This window comes from Thalassophryne amazonica, chromosome 16, assembly GCF_902500255.1.
Source record: "Thalassophryne amazonica chromosome 16, fThaAma1.1, whole genome shotgun sequence".
In the NCBI taxonomy this organism is placed as follows: Eukaryota; Metazoa; Chordata; class Actinopteri; order Batrachoidiformes; family Batrachoididae; genus Thalassophryne; species Thalassophryne amazonica.
Window position 1 is genome coordinate 35,741,514 of NC_047118.1, and position 21,155 is coordinate 35,762,668.

The window sequence follows — 21,155 nt, forward strand, 5'->3', positions numbered from 1 at the left end:
GATGCACCTGAGCTCAATTTTGAGCTTCATGTCAGAGGCTGTGAATACTTATATACACAGTAAAATCACCAGTGTTAAATAACACTGACAGTGTTTGGGGTCAGTGTGGACTCATACAGACACTGTCTGTGTTAAAACAAACAAAAAAATTTTCACATTGTCATTATGGGGTATTGTGTGTGTACAAGTTTGAGGAAAAAATTAATTTCATCCATTTTTGAATAAGGTTGTAACATAAAATGTGGAAAAAGTATGAAGTGCTGTGAATACTTACCAGATGCACTGTAGTGGCTTCATCACTGAAGGTCAAGTATCGTGTATCACGTCACTGAGGTACGTGGCTACTGCTTGAAAAAAAAAAAGCATACACAAGAAGAGGCAAAGGAACCATATTACAAGAACAATCACTGTCTCAACAAAGATCACTTTCAGCTTTCAATACGTCAAAAACTTGTGGTGTGAGGGTATGAAGACTTAAAGTGCATATCACTAGTAAAAAAAAAAAAAAAGTCAAAATATTGATGTATTTCATTTTATTTTTGGTGCCATATGCCCAGAAAAAATAAGTCATAAACATGGGGAAATTAGCATGATTTCACCTGCCTTTGACAAATGCTCAGAAACCCCAAGCTGTGAGGAATATGAAGTTGGTGACGTCATCTCAGGTCAGTCCCACAAAATGAATGTGTGAAAACGTAACTTTTTACAGTGTTTTTCAATGGGAGGTTTGTGTGTGTGTGTGTGTGTGTGTGTGTGTGTGTGTGTGTGTGTGTGTGTGTGTGTGTGTGTGTGTGTGTGTGTGTGTGTGTGTGTGTGTGTGTGTGTGTGTGTGTGTGTGTAAAATGTGTGTTTTGCAAGGAAGGAGTCACACCACTATCATTACTTAGGGCCAGATGTGGATAGATTATCCAAAGATAATATTTTGAGGAGGAAAGTGAGGCTTTTTTAAAGGAGTCCCTCTGGGACAGAGCAGAAGTGAAGCCAACCACAGCCTGAGAATGTTCTTCAAAAAATGTAATTAACCATAGATTTTATCATTTCCCTTTGTGAACTCTAACAAAGCATGTTTCCTCTTCTGAACGAGTGGAATGGTCGCGTTTGTGGTTTGTGCCATTGCGTCACACAAAGCTAAGCGAAGATGCTACACGCAGGATGCCGAGGAGTTTCCCCTGGGGAACCCACTTCTCTGATCATGAGTCGGACAGTCATACAGTGATCACTGGTAACAGGAGAACGGTGACGTGGATTAGCTTCCAGACGTTTTGTGTTATTGGCTAAGCTGAGCTAAAACGATGGCTAAGCTAAGCAAAGCTACCGGTAGAGGTCCAAAGAAGTTCTATAGAGGCATGCTGTTTGCCTGTGGCAAAAACACAGCGCCACATGGTGGAGTTCTACGTGGCTCTGTGTGTACACACAACAGGAGTGAAATCAGACACCACTTTCAAAGTATGTGATCATTATTATTCAGTCTTACTGAGATGTATGCAATATATATATTTTCTTCTAAATACACTGCAGGTTTACAAAAAGGTGGAGATGGGTATTTGTTGATCGCAAAATACAAGAATTTGATTTGAAAGCCAAATTAAAGCCATATTACATTTGAAGACAAAAACAGCCCAGATTGACTGTGTGTCCTGGAGTAAATCATGAAGTGGACACAGGTGGACTGACTGTCAGACAGCCCATGCTCAGCACCTGAGGTTATGTCACTTTTATGGCTAAAAATAGCTCTGAATCTGTGTGCATTTTTCAGATGCTGTTTATCATTACTAGCACAAATTAAAGAGTTGGACGTAATGATGCATAATCTGGAATATAATTTACAAAACACAGTGTTGACTGGAGTGCAATATGCCCTTTAAGACATTCACAACACATGAAATACAGAAACCCATGCAGTACAAATCATGAATAAAAACCTCTTGCTCAGCTGGTTCATTTAAATGCTGATTGGGCCCCATTCTCTTCTCTCTTCACCCTGTTCTTTTCCCCAAAAGTTGTATTATTTATAATGTTGTACAAAGCTTGCTCTAGTGAAACCCTGCAGGACATTCCTATGAGGCATGTTCTGACTTTGGTTAGTTGTTGACCTACATATGTCTAGCCCCACCAACACACTCTGTGTGTGCCTTATTCCTCTAGATTTTTATTTAGCTATTACCCTACAGTAAAGCAGAGCAAATATTTAGCTCTAAAAGTGGAGGAGCTTCATAATGCTGAATTAATTCCACACAATACCAATACAGTAAATTTCTGATCTTGTTCTGAAGCCAATTTGATGATTTGTTCACAAATAAGGGGAATGTTTTTTAAAAACAGGCACCAGTTTCAACCGGCTGCCTGCCTGCATGGATGCCATCCAGTACCCAGGGTGGTTCTGCAGGATGGTGGCCGCTGTGATACCAGGGCAGCTCCCAGACCTAACCCGCTTTGAGCATTTTGCCTGGAGGATGTCTGAGAGGAAGGGTGATTACTCTCACATACTCATTCATTCTGCAGTGATGAAGCTTCTAGAAATCTCGCACCCACCTGGTTGTCTTAGTAACAGGAGGCTTATCAGTCTTGGGTGAAGCAGTAGAGCTGGGCTTGGTAGGTGCTGCAGAGGGGGGCTTGGTAGCTGGAAGAAAGGAGAGGAGAGGAGAGGAGAGGATGGTGCAAATAAAGGAGGCATAAAACCTCATGATACTCTTTCCATGCAGTATGTTAGACAGATTTTGGGCAATTTAATCTCATGCTATCCGTAAAAACAAACAAAAAAGAGAACATTTCAGAGTGGCCTTTTATTGTGGCCAGCCTAATGCCGCGTTCACACCGGGCGCGATCAGACGCTACAAATTCGCGGGGGTCGCATGGTGACGGACGCGCCTCCTTCGCCCGGTGTGTGGCTCTACTTTTGCTGCAAAAATTCGCCCCGGTGCGTCATCAAGTAGGAGGAGCTTCCATTCCGCTCGCCAGCTCCGGTTGTCAGTCAAGTTAACATAACAGACCTTGATCACACAGAGCGAGTTGTTGTGGAAAGCTGACAAACGTCATGAGACGTTCCCAATTCAGGAAGTATCATTATTTGCTGCAGGAGCTGCGTCTGGATGACGGCCGCTTTCAGTGGCCCTTCCGCCTCTGCAGGACCCAGTTTGAGGACCTCCTGTACCGTTCAGGTGCGCACATGTAAACAATAAAAAAAAAAAAAGAAACTCTGCTGCCTGCTACGGGGCTCCTCCTCGCTCTTCCCCCAAAAACTCTGTCATAATTGTGTTTAGAAACCAGTCACCATTTGTTTTATTATATATCTGTGTATTTAATTAATAAAATATTCTCCACAGACAATTCGCTCGCGCACGCACGTAAAAGGAAAAAAAGAAAAAAGAAACTCTGCTGCTTGCTGCGGAGCTGCTCCTTGCTCTTTCCCAAAAAACTCTGTCATAATTGTGTTTAGAAACCAGTCACCATTTGCTTTATTATACATCTGTGTAGTTAATAAGTAAAATAATCTCCATGGACGATTCACTCGCACGCGCGCACGTAAAAGAAAAAGAAAAAGAAAATCCGCTCCCGCTGCTGCAGGGCTGCTGCTCGCTCTAAAAACTCTGTCATAATTGTGAAATAAAAGACAAAAGAGACATAAGTCAATCAATCAATCAATCAATCAATTTTTTTATATAGCGCCAAATCACAAGTCCTGCTCACAGGCTGCTATCAGAGACAGGACATGTTCACATCTTCAGTCAAACTCCAGACATCTCCACGTCACTACATATTCAGTCCCTGTTTGGTCATCGCGGCGCGACGAGACAAAAAAGTTCAGATTTTTCAACTTGGGGAGGAGGGCAATGCGACGTGATATGATGCAATATCGCGCCACAAATGCGCCAATCGCTCAAAATCGCTTCACCTGCGTCCATCGCGTCGCGCTGCTTGCGTGACTTGGCACCAAAACACGTTGTTCCATAGGGATTACATGGCAACCTGTCGCTGCTGTCGCTCACATCGCGCCCAGTGTCAACGCGGCATAAGGCACACCTGTGCAATAACCATAATAACAATCATATAATTTCTCACGAGTGAAATTGGAGTTGAATTCAAATTAAAGTTTAAACAACTGGATCAGTAATTAAAATTGGTAATATTACAACAGGTGGAATCAATACTGTAATTAAAACAGAAAAACTGGAGTTGACTCAAACACTGTATCCACATTTAAAGACATGCAGGTTAGGTGAACTGGAAACTTTATAATTGTCCAGGTCTCCCTTGCAAAAGAGATCTTAGTCTCAATGGGACTAGCCTGGTTAAATAAAAGTTAAATAAATAATGAAAATAAATAAATAAATAAATCCTGGTGCAGTGATTATTCCCCATTAGAATTTGAGCTGAAAAAAATATTTCAGTGGCTTTATTATGAATGTTCACTTTATAAATTATACTTTAACACAAATCCTATTTCTGTTTTTTGTGACATTTTTACTAACCTGGAGGCTTCTTAGTAGCAGCTGTAGTGGTGCTGGTTTTGACACCATTAGGAGTTGTAGGTGATGGTTTCTTGGTTGCTGTGGTCCCGGGCACTGGCTTGACACCACTGTTGGTGGGGGCAGCACCTGTGGCTTTCTTCTCACCCACCTTTGTAGTACTCTTTGTGGGCAGAGTCCCCGTCGTTCCTCGTGAATTTTTTAAGGGAGCTGTGGTCTGGGTGCTCTTTTTTTCAACAGCTGTGGTCTTCTTTGCCATTCCATTGGTCTGTGGCTTAGACATCCCATTTGATAGGCGGCTCTGGGAAGTGTTCCGTGATCCAGTTGTGGCCTGCACTGCGTTAGTGGGGCTAGGTTTTGTCTTGGCAACTGCCTTGTTGGTCATCTTTGTTTTGGGGTCTGTTGGCGACTTTTTGTTGGTTTTGGTTGCTGGAGTTTCCTTGGCCTTTTCTGCTTGTGGTTTCACCTGCTCCATATCTTCCACAGGTTGCTGTGCGAGCGCCTCCTCCTCTGGAGTGGCTGCCTGGATGGGGTCCTGGTTGGTTGGTGCTGCATCATTCACTGGATTAGATCCCAATGTTTCCACTGGGTCCAGTGCTGCCGTGGTAACCCCATCTGGTTTCATCTCTTGTATGCTTGTGGTCCGTCTCTGCAGAGCAAGGCTGGTGCACTTTATGCACACAGGATGGCCACAGGTCTACACGTTCCTGGAGAGTGCAAGATCTGTTCTGAGGAGAGACAGCATAATAGCAGAATACAAATAGTCAGATAAAGCCATGATTTATATCACACAGAGGCACGTGGAAATATTTCTGTGCAAGCAACCAACAAAACTGAGAAGGTTAGTTTAAGCGAATCCAACAAAATGTGAGACATTATATTGTTTAACTGCAGTGTACTGTATGTCAGCATTCATTGGCAAACTTCATAGCACCTTCAAGGCTGTAGTAGTTTGAATTTTCTGTGATTTAAATTATAAAAGGGATTTTCTTTGACACCACTATTTAATTTCTTAGTATTTAAATAAAGAAATCATATCACCAACATCCTCAAAATTCTACTTTTCTGGAAACATTTTACAATTTTGACCCATGTGATTTAAAATACAGCCACAAGAGGTACTAACACACTGGGAGACTCTGTATCTCCACTGTGGATGTCCTGGTGAGGTTTTTCTTTTTTTTTTCTTCTTTTTTACCCCGATCCCAATCTAAGGGCCCCTTCACACATAGTATGAATAAGTACAAATCAGGGCGAATTACAGCGGAACAGCTCGTATGAGCGAACCACGAAAACATCAAGCCGACGGGCAGGCGTGAACAATGCCGCTGGGACGGTTTTGTGCACGCGGGAACACAGTGTGAGCAGCATGATGTTTTATGTAATAAATAAATATAAATAAATAAATAAACATTTTTATATGGCTTGTCAATTAGTGCTTAGCTGTAATATTAAACCTTGGCCACTCAGAGTAATACTGATTCAACAACATGTTAGAGTTAAAAGTGTATTCATTATTATTATCATTATTATTATGTGTAAAAATGTGTTTGAAATGCCATCAAATGTGGGCCTTTACCTGAAGTGGGTGGGGGTGGTCTTTATGACCAGGAAGAAAACAGAAACAGTGAGAAGAAAAACTTGATTATGCGGAAAGCGCTAACTGGCCGTCCAGTAAGAAGGCTACAGCACATGCGCCTTCCATCAGAAAGACTTGGTGCATATTTGAAAAGCTAAATATGTTTTTATGTGTGTGGGTGTGCTGGCTGTAAGGTAGGCTGAATAATTTATGAAATTGTAAACAAAATGGCAATTTTAACAAATGCGAATAACAAACAGCAAAGGATGAGAATATCTTTATGTTTTTCTACAAATACGCAGTAATAGGTTGTCTGAGAAAGGCCCAGTATATGTATAAAATGACTCACAACTTCAGGCCCTGATGGGCCATTAGACTATACCACCCTTTTGACATATGAATCCCTGCGTGATAGTCATGTTCGCCAATCAAATGTGTTATGCTCCTCGTGTCCTGGGCATGCCTAGCAATAAGAAGTAATTATTATTAATATAAGTGAATAATATTTCAATGTTTTCTTAAGTAGTAATACTCCATAGCATATTTTACATGTACATAGTGAATACTGAACTGAACCTTGACTTTTAAAGATTCTAATTGTAAATCAAATCACAATATCTGTTAGAAAAAAAAAAAATCACAATTAGATATTTTCCCAAAAATAATTTAGCCCTGGCTGGCTGTTATTGTTGCATTGGTACGGTGCTATGAAACAGGGGGAAAATTACATCCACTGCTCATGAGGTGAGTGAATAAGGGATTAGAGGTCTGGAGGGATTATATTTCCTAGCTGGCTTGGGAACACCTTGGGATCCCCCAGCAAGAGTTAAAGGACTTGTCTGAGGATAGGGCAGTGTGGGGTGAGCTGCTTGCTACTGTAACCCAGATTCAGATAGATGACAGAGAATTAATGAAGGAATGAATGAAAATAAGTTTTGTGTTATAGCTTAACTAAAATTCTAACTTTAAATTTTTGATTAAACAAACAAAAATAAAATCAGGTAATCAACTCTCTCATTTTTCTTTTTTTGTGTTCTGACAACTTATTTGGGTTTTCAGAGAGATGGAACTGTTCTATAAGTCCATAAGAGGGTAGATAACATTTGTTGGACACCTTATACAGCCGGAAACACACAGTACGTAACATGCTCCAAGGGCAGCCCAATCTCACATTTTTTTTTCGTGCTCCCGTCACAAAATAAGCCAAATTTTTGTGATGGGTTTTTCTTTTAAACTCACTATTCCTAACCCTACTCCTACCCCCGACCCTAACCTTAACCATAACCTAATATTACTCTTTCCCCCCACCCTAACCATAACCACCCCGACTCCCCCGCTTCACTTTTAATTTCATGCAGACATCACAGAATGAATTAGAATGAATTCGTGCTGCCGTGACGAAAATGAGGCGCTTTTCGTCACAATATCACGAACCAATAGATTAATGTATATTTCGTGCTGCTGAATCACCACTTGCCGTGAGACCAGGTTGCCAAGGGACACATCAGGAAAAAGTTAGATCAACACATTTATGTTCCCTTGAATATGTGTTAGATGCCTCAGGGGCTCTAGAAAGAAAGATAGAAGACAACATGCAGTATGCTGCAGAAACATAACACATTTTACAAATAGTCTTCATTACTTTCAGCGCCAGCTGCTGTGCAGTGGCAAAAGATCCCCTCTGTGACACTAAAAAGCTCAGTGACACACTTGGCTAACATCTCCACAATGACTTGGCTTATTTTTCTATGCTACATCTGGCATCAGAAGCCAACAGTGTCAAAGAGTGACTTTTTTGGAACAGTTCACTAATACGAGAAACAAAGCCAAAGATGAGGTGTCATCTCTGCCGATAAGGAACTGAAGCCCCACAACACTCCATAATTCGATCACAACAACATAATTTTAATGAACGTATACGGCCCAAACAACTGCATGTTGTCGTGTGTGTGTTTGTGTGTATATTCTATCCCGGCTGGAATTTATTCCTGCTATAGTTAGTAAAATGTGAAGCCCCCCCACTAAACACACAGAAAGACAAAAATATTGCTGCCATGTAGAATGTAGATAATAATTTGTTTAAAGAGCTTTCGAATAACACAAAAAGGGCCACTAACCAAGAAACAAGGAGACCAACACAGAATGTGAAAAAAAACAGGAGGTCATATGATGGTACTTGAAAAAGTTCTCTGCCTTACCCAAAAACAAAAGTATCTGGATGTGATGTTCTTCCTCAAAGGGATAGCGAAGCTTGAACAACAGTGGACCAAGTACACTGAAGCTAATGCTGCGTATACACATAGGCAAGATGCGTTACGAATGTAATATTTGCGTCATTCTTGGCACATTCCTGACATTCTTAACGTGACAACACATCTGAATAGGTTTCTTAATAGTGCGTGTTGGTGCGTGATATTCGTGATTTTCGTGGAGCGTGTTTTTGGCTGTTAAAAAATGTTCCACAAATGTCATGCACCACCCTCATTTCGTCTCATGTCGTGGAGGTCGCAACTGAGCGTGTTGATCCGTCTTGATTAGCGGTGATCCTCAAAAGAGCGTAACAAAGTTCTTCTCTGACGTGTGCACAATTAAACCCTGCTGTACTGCATTCAGTTTCATTGCTGCAGTATGCTGAAGGACAGTGACGCCAAGTCGGCTAAAAGTTTTGTTCCAATGCTCCTCAGCGCGCTCCTGCAGGTGTTCCACCTGCTGCATGTGCCTGATGTTTGGAAAAACGAGCGAGATGAGAGCGGCGTGGAGCCACACATCTGGCTCTCTCCATCTCCTCCTCCTCTCTGCGCCACTCCATGCACAGCGCCCAACTAAGCATGCAATCACAAAGTTCTTCTGCTGTGGATTAATCTAGATGTTGAGGCACAAACTGGAGCGATCTGAACTGTTCAGCAACTGATGGTTGGATGAATATGGGTGTGTGTGTGGAGACAATTCGCCTCATTCACAGTGAGACAACTTAACAATGTGCTGTTACGCGTGATAGCGCGCAGCAACATGGAACATTATTCTTCTCTGTGTGTCATGGTTCCTGATAATTCTCCAGCAACACGTGCCATTAATCATAACGCGTGGTAACAGGTTGCAGCAGTTCCTGAGGACACCTGATGCGTAGGGCTGTCACAATTATTACAATATTCGTCAATCGGGATTATTTTTCATATTCGTGATTATTTTTCATATTCGTGATTACCGTGAATTATTTATTTTATCCACAAAGCATAAAACGACTCAGAATCTGACGTCATTGTGCTGCAGCCTCGCTCTCGTCTTAAGGCAGGACAATAACATGGAGGCTGACGGCCGATTAAAACAGTGCCGTCTTCTTCAAAAGCCGTCTTAAATGCGGAGCTGTCGGTGTGTGTGTTAACAGGCTGCAGACTGCGAGGGAGGGGGTGGGTGAAGGAGATTCCTGAATGCAGGCGCGACACGTTCAGTGCGCAGCGAGCGCGGAGCAGAGAGAGGATTTTAACCCGAGTGAACATGTTAACAAAAGGAAAACGTGAAGCTGCCTTTACTTCTCTCTGAACTTTCTCTAAAGGTGTGATTCTGCCGTTACCGTCCTGTTCACACCATGTGCGTGTCGTATGCTGAATTTATGAGATCATGAGATGAAATAAACGGTGAAATAGCTTTAAAAACATATTTAAAAAATGAGAATATATGAATGAACTGAGCCACAAAAAAAAAAAAAAAAAAACCTGACATGGAGAAGCTGTGGTGATGTTCAGACGCACAGATCACAAAAAGCAGGTGAGAACTCTGAACTTTAACAGCTGTTACTTTCCAAAGGTATTTATTTGTTCAGTATGGGCTTAATGCAGTGTTTAAGCACAAAACGTGACTGATGAGGAGAAACAATTTCAGAAATGCAACAGAAACAACCACAATTCAGAAAAAGTTGGGACTGTATGTAAAATGAAAATGTTGCACCATTCCCAGTTTCTCCACTCACAGAAGCCAAACGTTCTTCCAGAGTTGTGTAATTATACTACAATAGTAGAATATAAAGAAGGGAAAAAAAGAAAAAAAGATAGACAATATATTCGTCAATTGCAATTATTTGTCTGACAATTAATCATCTCCAGAAATTCCTAATCATGACAGCCCTACTGATGCGTCTGTCTCAAATCATCAAATTCGTGATCAGCGGCCAAGAATGTATACTTCATGGCATTCGTGACTTGCCATCGTTAAGTGTAAATGCAGCTTAAGGAAGACTATGCTGAAAACATAATGCAAGAACTGCCTTTCTCCTGTGCCTTTTCTGGGGAGGCCAAGAACTTTTTGAAGTATCCTCTGACACCAAAATGTGATTCTGAACTTAATATTTTAGTTTATCAAAGGATGATTAATTGTTACCAATTTATAAAGCTTTTTCTTCACAACATAACAGTAACAACATCAACACATAGACATCTGCTACAGAATATGGTAATAAGTCCTTATAAAAATAGTGCAAAGCTGGAAAGGGCCCTGGATGAATCTGTAGAATGGATCAATGGAAGAGCAGTAAATCCAAACAAAGGGAGACAGTTTGACTCTTCAATTCCAAATAGAGGCATGAACAGTCAAACACATAAAAAACTCTGAACAAGAAGTGGGACATTAAGCGCATGAAACCTGACCAAGGAACACCATCTGTAATACAAACTGTCACACAACACTGGCTTTAATGTGAGGCAAGAGGCGCTTATTTTCTTTCCTCAGCTGTTTTCAGCTGGAACAAGAGGAAAAAGATAACTTTTTGCACAAGTATAAGTAGGGCATTGAGGCCTTGCTGAAAAACAGAGAGGGGAGTGGAGTAGGAGGAAATAAGCTTGTCAAAGTTTACAAACAGAGGGAGGAGACGGCTGTGAGGGAGGCTGCAAGTGGTGAGAAAAGTCTGAGGCAACACAAAGGCCAACCCAAAGGAAGCGAGTTGGCCTGTGGAGCATGGGAACGAGTGGGACGAAGACGAAGAAAAAGACAAATGAAATGAGCTCAGTATGGCCTGATGCTCACTGGTCCAACACTAAAATCCAGACATCACTAGTCATCCTAGTTTCCACTGACTTACCACATGCACACGTACACAAACACACACACAGTTTACAGCAGGAACTTTGTTCAACCGTTCTGTGAGGAACAACAACTTTCACACACTTTCTGCCCTTTGAGTCTCGACCGGAGATCAGGTCTGAACTCACAGCTCCACCTGACAGAAAGACCAGGAGGACGTGTCTTCAGCCATATCACACACACACACACACACACAGACAATGACACTCATACACACACACACACACACACACACACACACACACACACACACACACACACACACACAGCTTTTAACGTTGCATTCTGTACTGTGAGCTTCCTGGAAACAATCCTGGCTCTTCTTCGCCTTTATGCCACTACTCTGTCATCTTTTCTGATCCCCTAAAATAAATCTCATAAGTCAAAAGACCTTCTTTCATTCTCTAATGATCCTCCCTTCCTTCCATCCTTCCACCCCACCCCAATTCTTTTCCTCTCCAGCACTACCACAACTCCTTCCACCCCTCTGTTCTCTGTTTGGCTTTGCACAGATGGCTGGAGCAGCTGAGCAAGGCTGGGGTGGGTAGTGGAGTGGAGTGAGAGAGAGAAAGATAATGAGTGAAGAAGAAATATACTCATATGAGGTCTGTTAGAAAAGTATCCGACTTTTTTTATTTTTTTTTTCAAAAACCTGGTGGATTTGAATCATGTGTGTTTGCATGAGCCAACCTTTACCTTTGTGCGCATGCGTGAATTTTTTCACACCTGTCGGTTGTGTCATTTGCTTGTAAGCAGCCTTTGTGTGAGGATGGGTGGAGTCTCTCATCGTTTTTTCTTTGCAAGGAAATGGCGGAACGACTGGAGCAGCGCGACTGCATCAAATTTTGCCAGAAACTGGGCGACAGCCAGGTGGAAACCATTCGGATTATTCAGACGGCTTTCGGTGACGATCCTATGGGCATCACACAGATTAAGGAGCCGTACAACCGGTTTAAAGACGGCCGCACAACGGTGGAGAGCGTGCCGCGCTCCGGGCGGCCATCAACATGCTGAAATGACCAGATCATTTCCAAAGTGAACGCTGTGGTGATGCGGGACCGTTATGTGACTATCCGAGAAATTGTGGAAGAGGTGGACATCAGCACTTTTTCGGCACATTCCACTGTGACAGAAGATTTGGCCATGAAAAGAGTTGCAGCGAAATTCATCGGCACGAAGCTGATGGCGCAGCAAAAGCACCTTCGTGTTGAAGCCTCACAGGACATGTTGTGACACGCCCAGCTCGTCCACAATTTCTCGGCTAGTCACACGACTGAAAAGCCACCGAAAGCCGTCTGAATCTTCCGAATGGTGTAGAGGACCTAGCTGTTCTGGACTAATATGACCTCAATGAACAATGAACCACACCCTTTTAAAAAATGGCCACGCTCTTTTTTTGTCCTGAGTGTTACTTCAAATACAACTGTATTTTCTAAAATGCAGCAGCTATAGATTTTCCAAGGTATTCAAAATGTTCAGAATGACCAATACGTGTTTGGGAGGGTCATAGAAAAGTGTAACATTTCTTTTTTTATATTTTAAGAGAAAATGGCTAAAATAAGTTGGTCATCTTATTACCGTACATCGAAAGAGGACAAACTTTTGCCAAGTATAATGAAATTTTATTTTCAGCCATACTATTATCAATAGAAAATTGATTTAAAGTGAAAAATACAAAACAAAACTTGTTTCTTTAGCAGGCAGCAGTATCTAGAGATCTTAAATGTTTTAAAGATTGTCAGGGAATTTTCCCAACAGCCAATAATACAACTTATAACACCACATTAAAATCCAGATATGATTATGTTCACCATCACTGTTAGGGTTTCTGCACCAATCACTTACTTCCCTTGCATTTGCAGTACTTGCAGCAATAGATCCCACCTACCCGAAAATATAGCTGTATTTGAAGTAAAATTTGGGACAAAAAAGGTCTGTTTCGGAGTGTTTGTCCCAGATAGAAATTTTGGCACATATCCAAGTTGTTCACTGGGGTCATATTAGTCTACAACAGTTGAGTTATTCTCTCCTAAATGATGTGCATACATGTCTAAGGTAGGTTCTAGACTAATGAAGAAATCCAATAAGTCAAAGCTTTTACAAGAAACAGAGTTAGGCACTGATGTGAGAAATAATGAGCAAAGAGGGAAAAAAAAGTTTCAGTATCACAGTGTGGCCAAGTTGCATTTCATTTATCACATTTAATTCTCAGATACTGAAAGAAATTACGAACCCAGAAAATATATATTGTCAACAGATGATCAAATGGTACAGTTTCAGAACAAGTGGTGCCGCATTCACTTGCTTTTTGCGAGCATATGTTTATCATTGTCACACATGGTTTCCCATACAAAGAATTTTGAAATCATGAAATTGTTGCTACAGAATAGCCTTCTCCATTCTTTCTAAGATGTACTCTGTATTTTGGGATGAAAAAAGTTGCAGCAGAAGTCAAGTGTTGGTTACTGAGTGTTCCACCCCCATCTCAACCTCAGGTTAATATGCCTGGATTTCTCCCCAATACTCCACATTCTTCGGTACATGTACACCATTAATCTGATTTATTTCATTGTTTTACATCTGTGCATGTATAAAAGCAAGTGCCACTCACATTTCCAGAGGTTCAACGGGACAACCTGTTGTCTCGTCGGGCATTATATTCGTTGTTTTATGTCACACTTGCTTTGGCAATGTAAATGTATGTTTCCCATGCCAATAAAGTCCTTTTGAAATTGAGAGCGCTCTTTTTTCAGTCTATGCTTTTTTTTTTTTTTTCTGGAGCTGCCGTTTCTTCTTTCTCCACTTCCAAAGAAATACAACTAAGTCCCTTCGGCTGCTCCTCGTTTTGCATTCAGGGTGGCAACAGCAAATCTGAGATGGATCTGCATGTTGAATTGCCCTTCCTGACGTAACATTACATGGGGAATTGCGGCAGGGGAAGGATTTGAACTGATAACCTTCCACACTTGAACCAAGAGCACTAACCACTTGGCCACCACCCCTGCACTCCAAAGAAATACAATTACTGACATCATGTAAACCCAATTTTTCCAATTATCGGATTACTGAAGTGCATGTAAACGCGAGAGATCAGATTATTACAGTTATCTGATTATTATGGTCATGGTCATGTAAATGTGGCCATTGTTCCTTTTGCAAGATTTTTTTTATAATCCACACGCTGGGGGTCACAGAGCTCCATGTGGGTTTAGCTGAGGAGCTTTTGGAAAAGCAAACAACAGCAAGTAACTTCTTGTAAACCCAGTGATGAAATGTGAAATCTCAGGTGCATTCTGAGGTCTATTTGCCCAGCAAAAAAAAATCTTTAAAAAAAATTAAATGAATAATTTTTTGTTGGGTCAGGTCAATTTTTCCACTCCAGAGAAGAGTCTTTTCACACAACTTGTATTATAACGATACAAGTTGTGTGAAAAGACTATTTTCCCATAATGGCAAGATGACAGAACTATAATACAAAGTCTGTCCCATGGATTAGAATACAGTGTTGTTAGCATTTGATAAAACCACATATTCACATTGGAATGTTACTGTTCTCTCTCTACATTTATCTAAACATTTGACTTCAGCAATGTGGGTTCTTATAACAACCAATGGTGTCTTAAAATAAACAAAAATAAAATTTGATACAAGTAAAGCTGCATCTATTGTTCATTAAGTCACCAATATAACTTTTAGCTCTCAGAACACTGATTTAAGTTTAAATTTGATTCTTACTCACTTCTCTGAATTCTGACGTCAGCATTGCTGGGATAGTCATTATTTACGTATGGTACAAAACAACGCACAAACATTTTTACATTAATATCTGACTTCTAAGAGCATGTTAAATATTTATCATATTATATATAATTCACATTAATATTTCCCATCCATGTAACAGAGGAAAAAGAAGATTTAGCAGGTTAACATATCGCATTTGCATGGAGACAGTTGGAAGTAAATTCATTCCAAAGACAGAGTTTGTTTTATGCGAAATAACTTGAATAACTTCAACTGTATCAGGTTCTACTGGCAAAGCAGGCAGGACACAATTGCAGGACGTGGACAAACAGCTCTGTATAATTGAGGCGTTTACTTGATTCGTAGGCAGGGGTCGGTACACAAAAAGGCAGTCCAAAAAGAGCAACAGTAACACAATCATCAGGCAAGGGCAAGGTCCGGATACACAGGCAAGTAGTCAAAAACACGATGAGGCAGTCAAGGCAAGAAACGCAAGAAACAGAGCTAGAAAGAGGCACAAGGCACATCGATCAGGCGAGGAATACAGGCACACAGTGCAGTATATAAAGCCTCAGGTAATGAGCAGCAAATCAGGGACAGGTGTGAGGAAACTTCCAGAGACAGGGCGTGTCCAGCACAGAGGGAAACGCCCCCCATGCCAAACCAAGAGAAGAAGGGGAGCAAGAGAGAGCAGGACAGGGAAAACACAAGCAGAAAAGCAGTGCAAGAGACAGAAAGATACAAAAGCAACAAACCAACCCGCATACAAAGTCCAAATCCTGACAAACTGACGATGAATTCCATCAATCAATCAATCAATCAATCAATTTTTTTTTTATATAGCGCCAAATCACAACAAACAGTTGCCCCAAGGCGCCTTATATTGTAAGGCAAGGTCATACAATAATTATGTAAAACCCCAACGGTCAAAACGACCCCCTGTGAGCAAGCACTTGGCTACAGTGGGAAGGAAAACATGATATAACATGATATCAAAAACATGATATAATAAAATCAAAGACTTACTGAGAGTGTTAATGTTTCCGTATAAATGATGATTAGAAAGAGTCGGCAGTGGTTTGGCCCTAATGGCCAAAAAATAAATAAAAAAAATTCTGTCAGGTTCTGTAAACTTTTGAGCACAACTGTAAATAAAAAATATAGAATTTGACTACATTAAACTACAAATTTGCACATCTGATAAAATCCTCTGTGCTCGTGCTGGACGTGTCAGACAAAGATTAATATCAAATCCTGAATGACTAACCTGGACATAATTTGAGTAAGCAGTGAACCTGGAAGTAAGGCTGTGTAAAATTACCATCCAATCTATATCCTTGTCACAAAAAATACTAAGGCATCTGGCGAGATGGTTAATTTTAATGCTTCACTCTTTAGTATCCCAGACTGCTGGTGTGTGAGAGTGAGACGAATGAATTCCAATGGCATTGCCACAGTGAGACCAACATCACTCTTTCTCCTGCAATCCTCCAGACAGCTGTGAGATTGCACTTCTTTCTTTTCTGCTGCTCCCTTGCCCAGATTAACATAATCGGTCAACCATAAGCATAAACAGCCCACTTACTTCACCCTATGCAGAAACCAGTGGTGAATGAGTTATTTTCCCACAACAGTATTCCCTAATTAACACTCCAACTACAGTTGGGTAACCTGGCGATCTTAATTTGGCATCCAATTTGCACAAACTTTCAGACTCCACATGAACGAAGCAAAACTGACTGGTTGTGACACAATAACGATGACTACACATCTTGGAGATGTAACTTGTGTTATAAACTGAAGACAGCAGAGGGGACATAGAATGGCCGCAAGCATACCAACATCCTGAAAGAGGTGTCAAAGCAGGGAAGATAAGAATGACCACTTCTGCTCAGAACTCTCAGAATAAAATCAAAGCAAAAACAGGATGCAGAGATTTGTGAGTTGGCTATTTAGCCTTCAGCTGAAGTAACGCACATTGTATCCAGGCAACCATATCCACAACTAATCATTTGATGTTATTACATGACTTCAGCTAAATATGTGAGGAGAACTGAGATTCAGATCATGGATCATAATTCTACCCTAAAAGATCTTCATATGATCTACTGTTCAGGACATGAACCACGAACTCAAAGTGGCACTGTGTGTAACTGCAGGGCTCGACAATAGCACTGGTCTGATGGCCCGGCAGCCTTTTTTACACGTTCCAGGCCACCACGGGCCAGTGAAGTTCATATTTCACTGGTCCGTACGGGCCAGTAAGAATTAAAATCACTTTGGGCAAATTTATTAGTCTTACCGTGAAGAAATCTGTCAAAATACATGTAGAAATTGAACATTTTCGCTACATCGTCCGCCATGTTTGTTATGGTAGCTACGGCGCATGCGTGGGGCCGTCTTCGTCTCTTTCCGCGCCACGAACCTGCAGACAAACTTCGTCTGCAGGAGCATCTTCTGATGTGGCGCAAAGTTCGCTTCAACATCGACGCATCATTTTTGCTTACGCAAGATCGATCGCAGTGAATATTATGAAACCTCCTGCCCCTGGGCAGAAACCAGGGAAGCAAAGGAAAGAACAGCTATCACCCTCAAAACAAGCACAGAGGAGGAAGGCTGCTGATGCTGAATATGAGAAGGGTGAGGAAAACTTGGCAAGCTTCCTGGAAGAAAAGATGGCCATGGCTGGAGCGTGATGAGAAGAGCGAGGTTGTCTTCTGTGGAACTTGTAGGGCCATGCCAGAATATGCTGACAAGTAAGTATAAATATACCAAGTCCTGGTAGACATCTGGTATGATTTCCTACGCCAGTTTAAAAGTCTAATCAGTATGCCCTTGTGGAAACCCCATGGTGACAACATTAGCAATTAGAGTATTGTATATTTACTGGGTCAATGCGGCGGTCGTCGGTTCGGCACGGGCGTGAAAGTATGGGCCAGTGATATTTTCATCCAGGCCAGTAACTTTCAAATTCTACTGGCCCTCTGGGCCAGTGCATAAACTGCCTTATTGTCAAGCCCTGAACTGTATGTAGATTTTATTTACAATGTTTCTTTCAACAACTCTTCCATGTCACTTTCCTATTGATTAAACTCTCTTCCTTTTTGTTTTCTCTACCAAAGACAAATCTCTCATCATTTCTAAATTCTATCATGTGCAGCCTTTTAGGCTGTTGTGATTGTATTATTATCACCCAGTGAGCGCCAGTGTGTTGCAACGTGAAACATCTTCAACCCACTAATGCAATTGTGGGTTTTTAAGTTAACTGGATTGAAAATAACTGTTCACATTCAAGAATGAGCAACTGCTGTTTTGTGAGTTAAGAATTATTATATTACACAAATAAGATTCTAATGCGCTATTGTAAGCCATTTAAATTGGTAATGTCATCAAAACTGCAAAGCTGAAACATGTTCTATTACAACCCCAATTCCAACAAAGTTGGGACATTGTGTAAAATGTAAATAAAAACAGAATACAATGATTTGCAAATTCTCTTCAACCTATATTCAATTGAATACACCACAAAGACAAGATATTTAATGTTCAAACTGATAAACTTTATTGTTTTTGTGCAAATATTTCCTCATTTTGAAATAGATGCTTGCAACACATTTCAAAAAAGCTGGGACAGTGGTATGTTTACCACTGTGTTACAACACCTTTCCTTCTAACAACACTCAATAAGCGTTTGGGAACTGAGGACACTAATTGTTGAATCTTTGTAGGTTGAATTTTTTCCCATTCTTGCTTGATGTACGACTTCAGTTGTTCAACAGTCCGGGGTCTCCGTTGTTGCATTTTGTGCTTCATAATGCGCCACACATTTTCAATGAGCGACAGGTCTGGACTGCTGGCAGGCCAGTCTAGTACCCGCACTGTTACTACGAAGCCACGCTGTTATAACACGTGCAGAATGGGGCTTGGCACTGTCTTGCTGAAATAAGCAGGGACGTCCCTGAAAAAGATGTTGCTTGGATGGCAGCATGTGTTGCTCCAAAACCTGGATGTACCTTTCAGCATTGATGGTGCCATCACAGATGTGTAAGTTGCCCATGCCATGGGCACTAACACACCCCCATACTCACAGATGCTGGCTTTTGAACTCAGCGCTGGTAACAATCTGGATGGTCTTTTTCCTCTTTTGTCCGGAGGACATGATGTCCATGATTTACAAAAACAATTTCAAATGTGGACTCATCAGACCACAGCACACTTTTCCACTTTGTGTCTGTCCATTTCAAATGAGCTTGGGCCCAGAGAAGGCAGCAGCGTTTCTGAATGTTGTTGATGTATGGTTTTCGCTTTACATGGTAGAGTTTTAACTTGCCGAACTGAGTTAACTGACAATGGTTTTCTGAAGTGTTCCTCAGCCCACGCGGTAAGATCCTTTACACAATGATGTCAGTTTTTAATGCAGTGCCACCTGAGGGATCGAAGGTCACGGACATTCAATGCTGGTTTTTGACCTTGCCGCTTACGTGTAAAAAGTTTGCCAGATTCTCTGAATCTTCTGATTATATTATGGACTGTAGATGATGGAATCCTTAAATTCCTTGCAATTAAATGTTGTGAAACATTGCTCTTAAACTGTTGAACAATTTTTCACGCAGTTGTTCACAAAGTGGTGATCCTCGCCACTTTGATTTTTATCTTTTTGTATGAGTTCTGATTGTCACTGACTTCGAAACAATATGTTTGTTGGCCCTCACAATGCATGTAATGTGGCTCCAGCTCAGAAACGGCATCCCACTCCAAATTCCCTGCAAGTCTCACTGATGAGGCACACAGCAACAGAAAACCCACACAAATACCATGTAGTACAGCAACAAAAGGTGCTGGTCAAAGCCCCAGATCCTTAACAGGGGTTGCATTGACAATTTTTGTTTTATGATAAGCACTGGGGATCTGTATTGTTTCTCAAAACTCCATCTTTCAAACATCTCTATTGTTTCTCAAAAAGTGGACATCACAACCTGAATGGTTGTTTGATAAGATTACTAACCCCAAGAGCCTTAATTATTTTCAAATTTATGGTTTCTCTCACTCTAACTGACCCCAAACAGACCCAGTTATGCCTAAGCTTAGATACTGCTGAAAAAAAAGAAAACATTATTGCTTCACAACCCACTTTTGTTATGCAGAAAAGTTAAATTAAGTAAACATATTTTTATGTGGCTCATCAATTTAACTTAGTGTAAAACTAGTCAAACTTAGGCACAGAGAAATACTGATCAACGTCTTAGCCATTAAAAGGATGATTATTGAAATTATTAATAATAATAGTATATGCAAGAAATGTCCTTGTGCCCTCCTCTTTCCATCCAGCTGTACACCCGGCCTTCCCCACAGAGTCTGTGAGCAGTCTGTGAGTATTTATGAAGAAGTGCTACTTCTGACTGACAGGTAAGAAGATTTTAGCCATGCTTTTTTCTCGTGGTCTCCTCGCCACATCCTGCGATGAAATGGGAATATACCACTATGCATGCAGAACATCTTACACCAATGCGTCAATAATACTGTGAACCATTATAGTTCCCTGCTAAGCTCTCAGTTATAACCACAATGATTCAAGTTCATTTTGATCTGTTCCATAACCACAATATTTTTCAGATTTCTATATTGCGTACAGGGTTCTCAGCAGGATTTTTTCTCAGCGTAATGGGATGGAAAAATCACCTTAAGAAGCCAGGGGTTTGGGGACTGCTTAGGCTTCAACCCTGCTGAAGCTTTTTTTTTTTTTAATCGGCTTATAAAGGGCCTTCTTTAACGGATTATAAATGGTGTTTTTTTAAACTTTAAAATGTAGAGTAATCAGAAATTAATGTTGAAGTTAAAAAAAAACATTTGTAAGTATTTTCTATAGTAAACGGTTGTGTATAAATTAGCTCCTGTGCACTGACACACATTTCTACACTCTTCCATGTTTTGGTCTGATGCCTCTTTCTTCTGTAAGGCTGTAACAAAGATAAAAAAAAAAAAAATTAAAAAAACGATGGCGTTATTTAACAAAATTTGGCCCTCAAAATGCAGGCAATAGTGTTTCAGAGGGATATAAATGTAAAATGTTACTTTGACCCTGGTCTCCCATACAGTACCTGCGCCTGGAGTGCTGCAGCACGGCTGTGGTCAGACTAGAGTGCTGAGACTTTGACACCGGGATAAGTTCTCCCCGATGGAACGGAGGACGTCTCATTTTGGGGAAAAACAGTTTTGGTCGGTTGTAGTATGTCTGTCTGTTTTACAAAGTTTGGAAAGAGACGTCATTTGATTTAAAACGGTGATTCGCTTTGAAG

General features: G+C 41.0%; 1 protein-coding gene across 5 annotated transcripts in view; it reads right to left on the minus strand.

Moving 5' to 3' along the window:
- Positions 1-21,155, minus strand: part of wu:fb95e10 (proteoglycan 4) — a 61,757-nt gene that overhangs the window by 22,827 nt on the left and 17,775 nt on the right. For 4 of the 5 annotated variants that reach the window (XM_034190264.1, XM_034190263.1, XM_034190261.1 and 1 more), the window contains exons 2-3: positions 4,470-5,194; positions 2,533-2,620 (exon numbers count right to left, since the gene is read on the minus strand). In XM_034190264.1, the coding sequence (XP_034046155.1) occupies positions 2,533-2,620; positions 4,470-5,091 (710 nt within the window). In that variant the 5' untranslated portion in view covers positions 5,092-5,194. Of the gene's footprint in view, positions 1-2,532; positions 2,621-4,469; positions 5,195-13,130; positions 13,143-21,155 lie in introns of those variants that run through there. The other variant, XM_034190262.1, reaches the window with a different exon arrangement.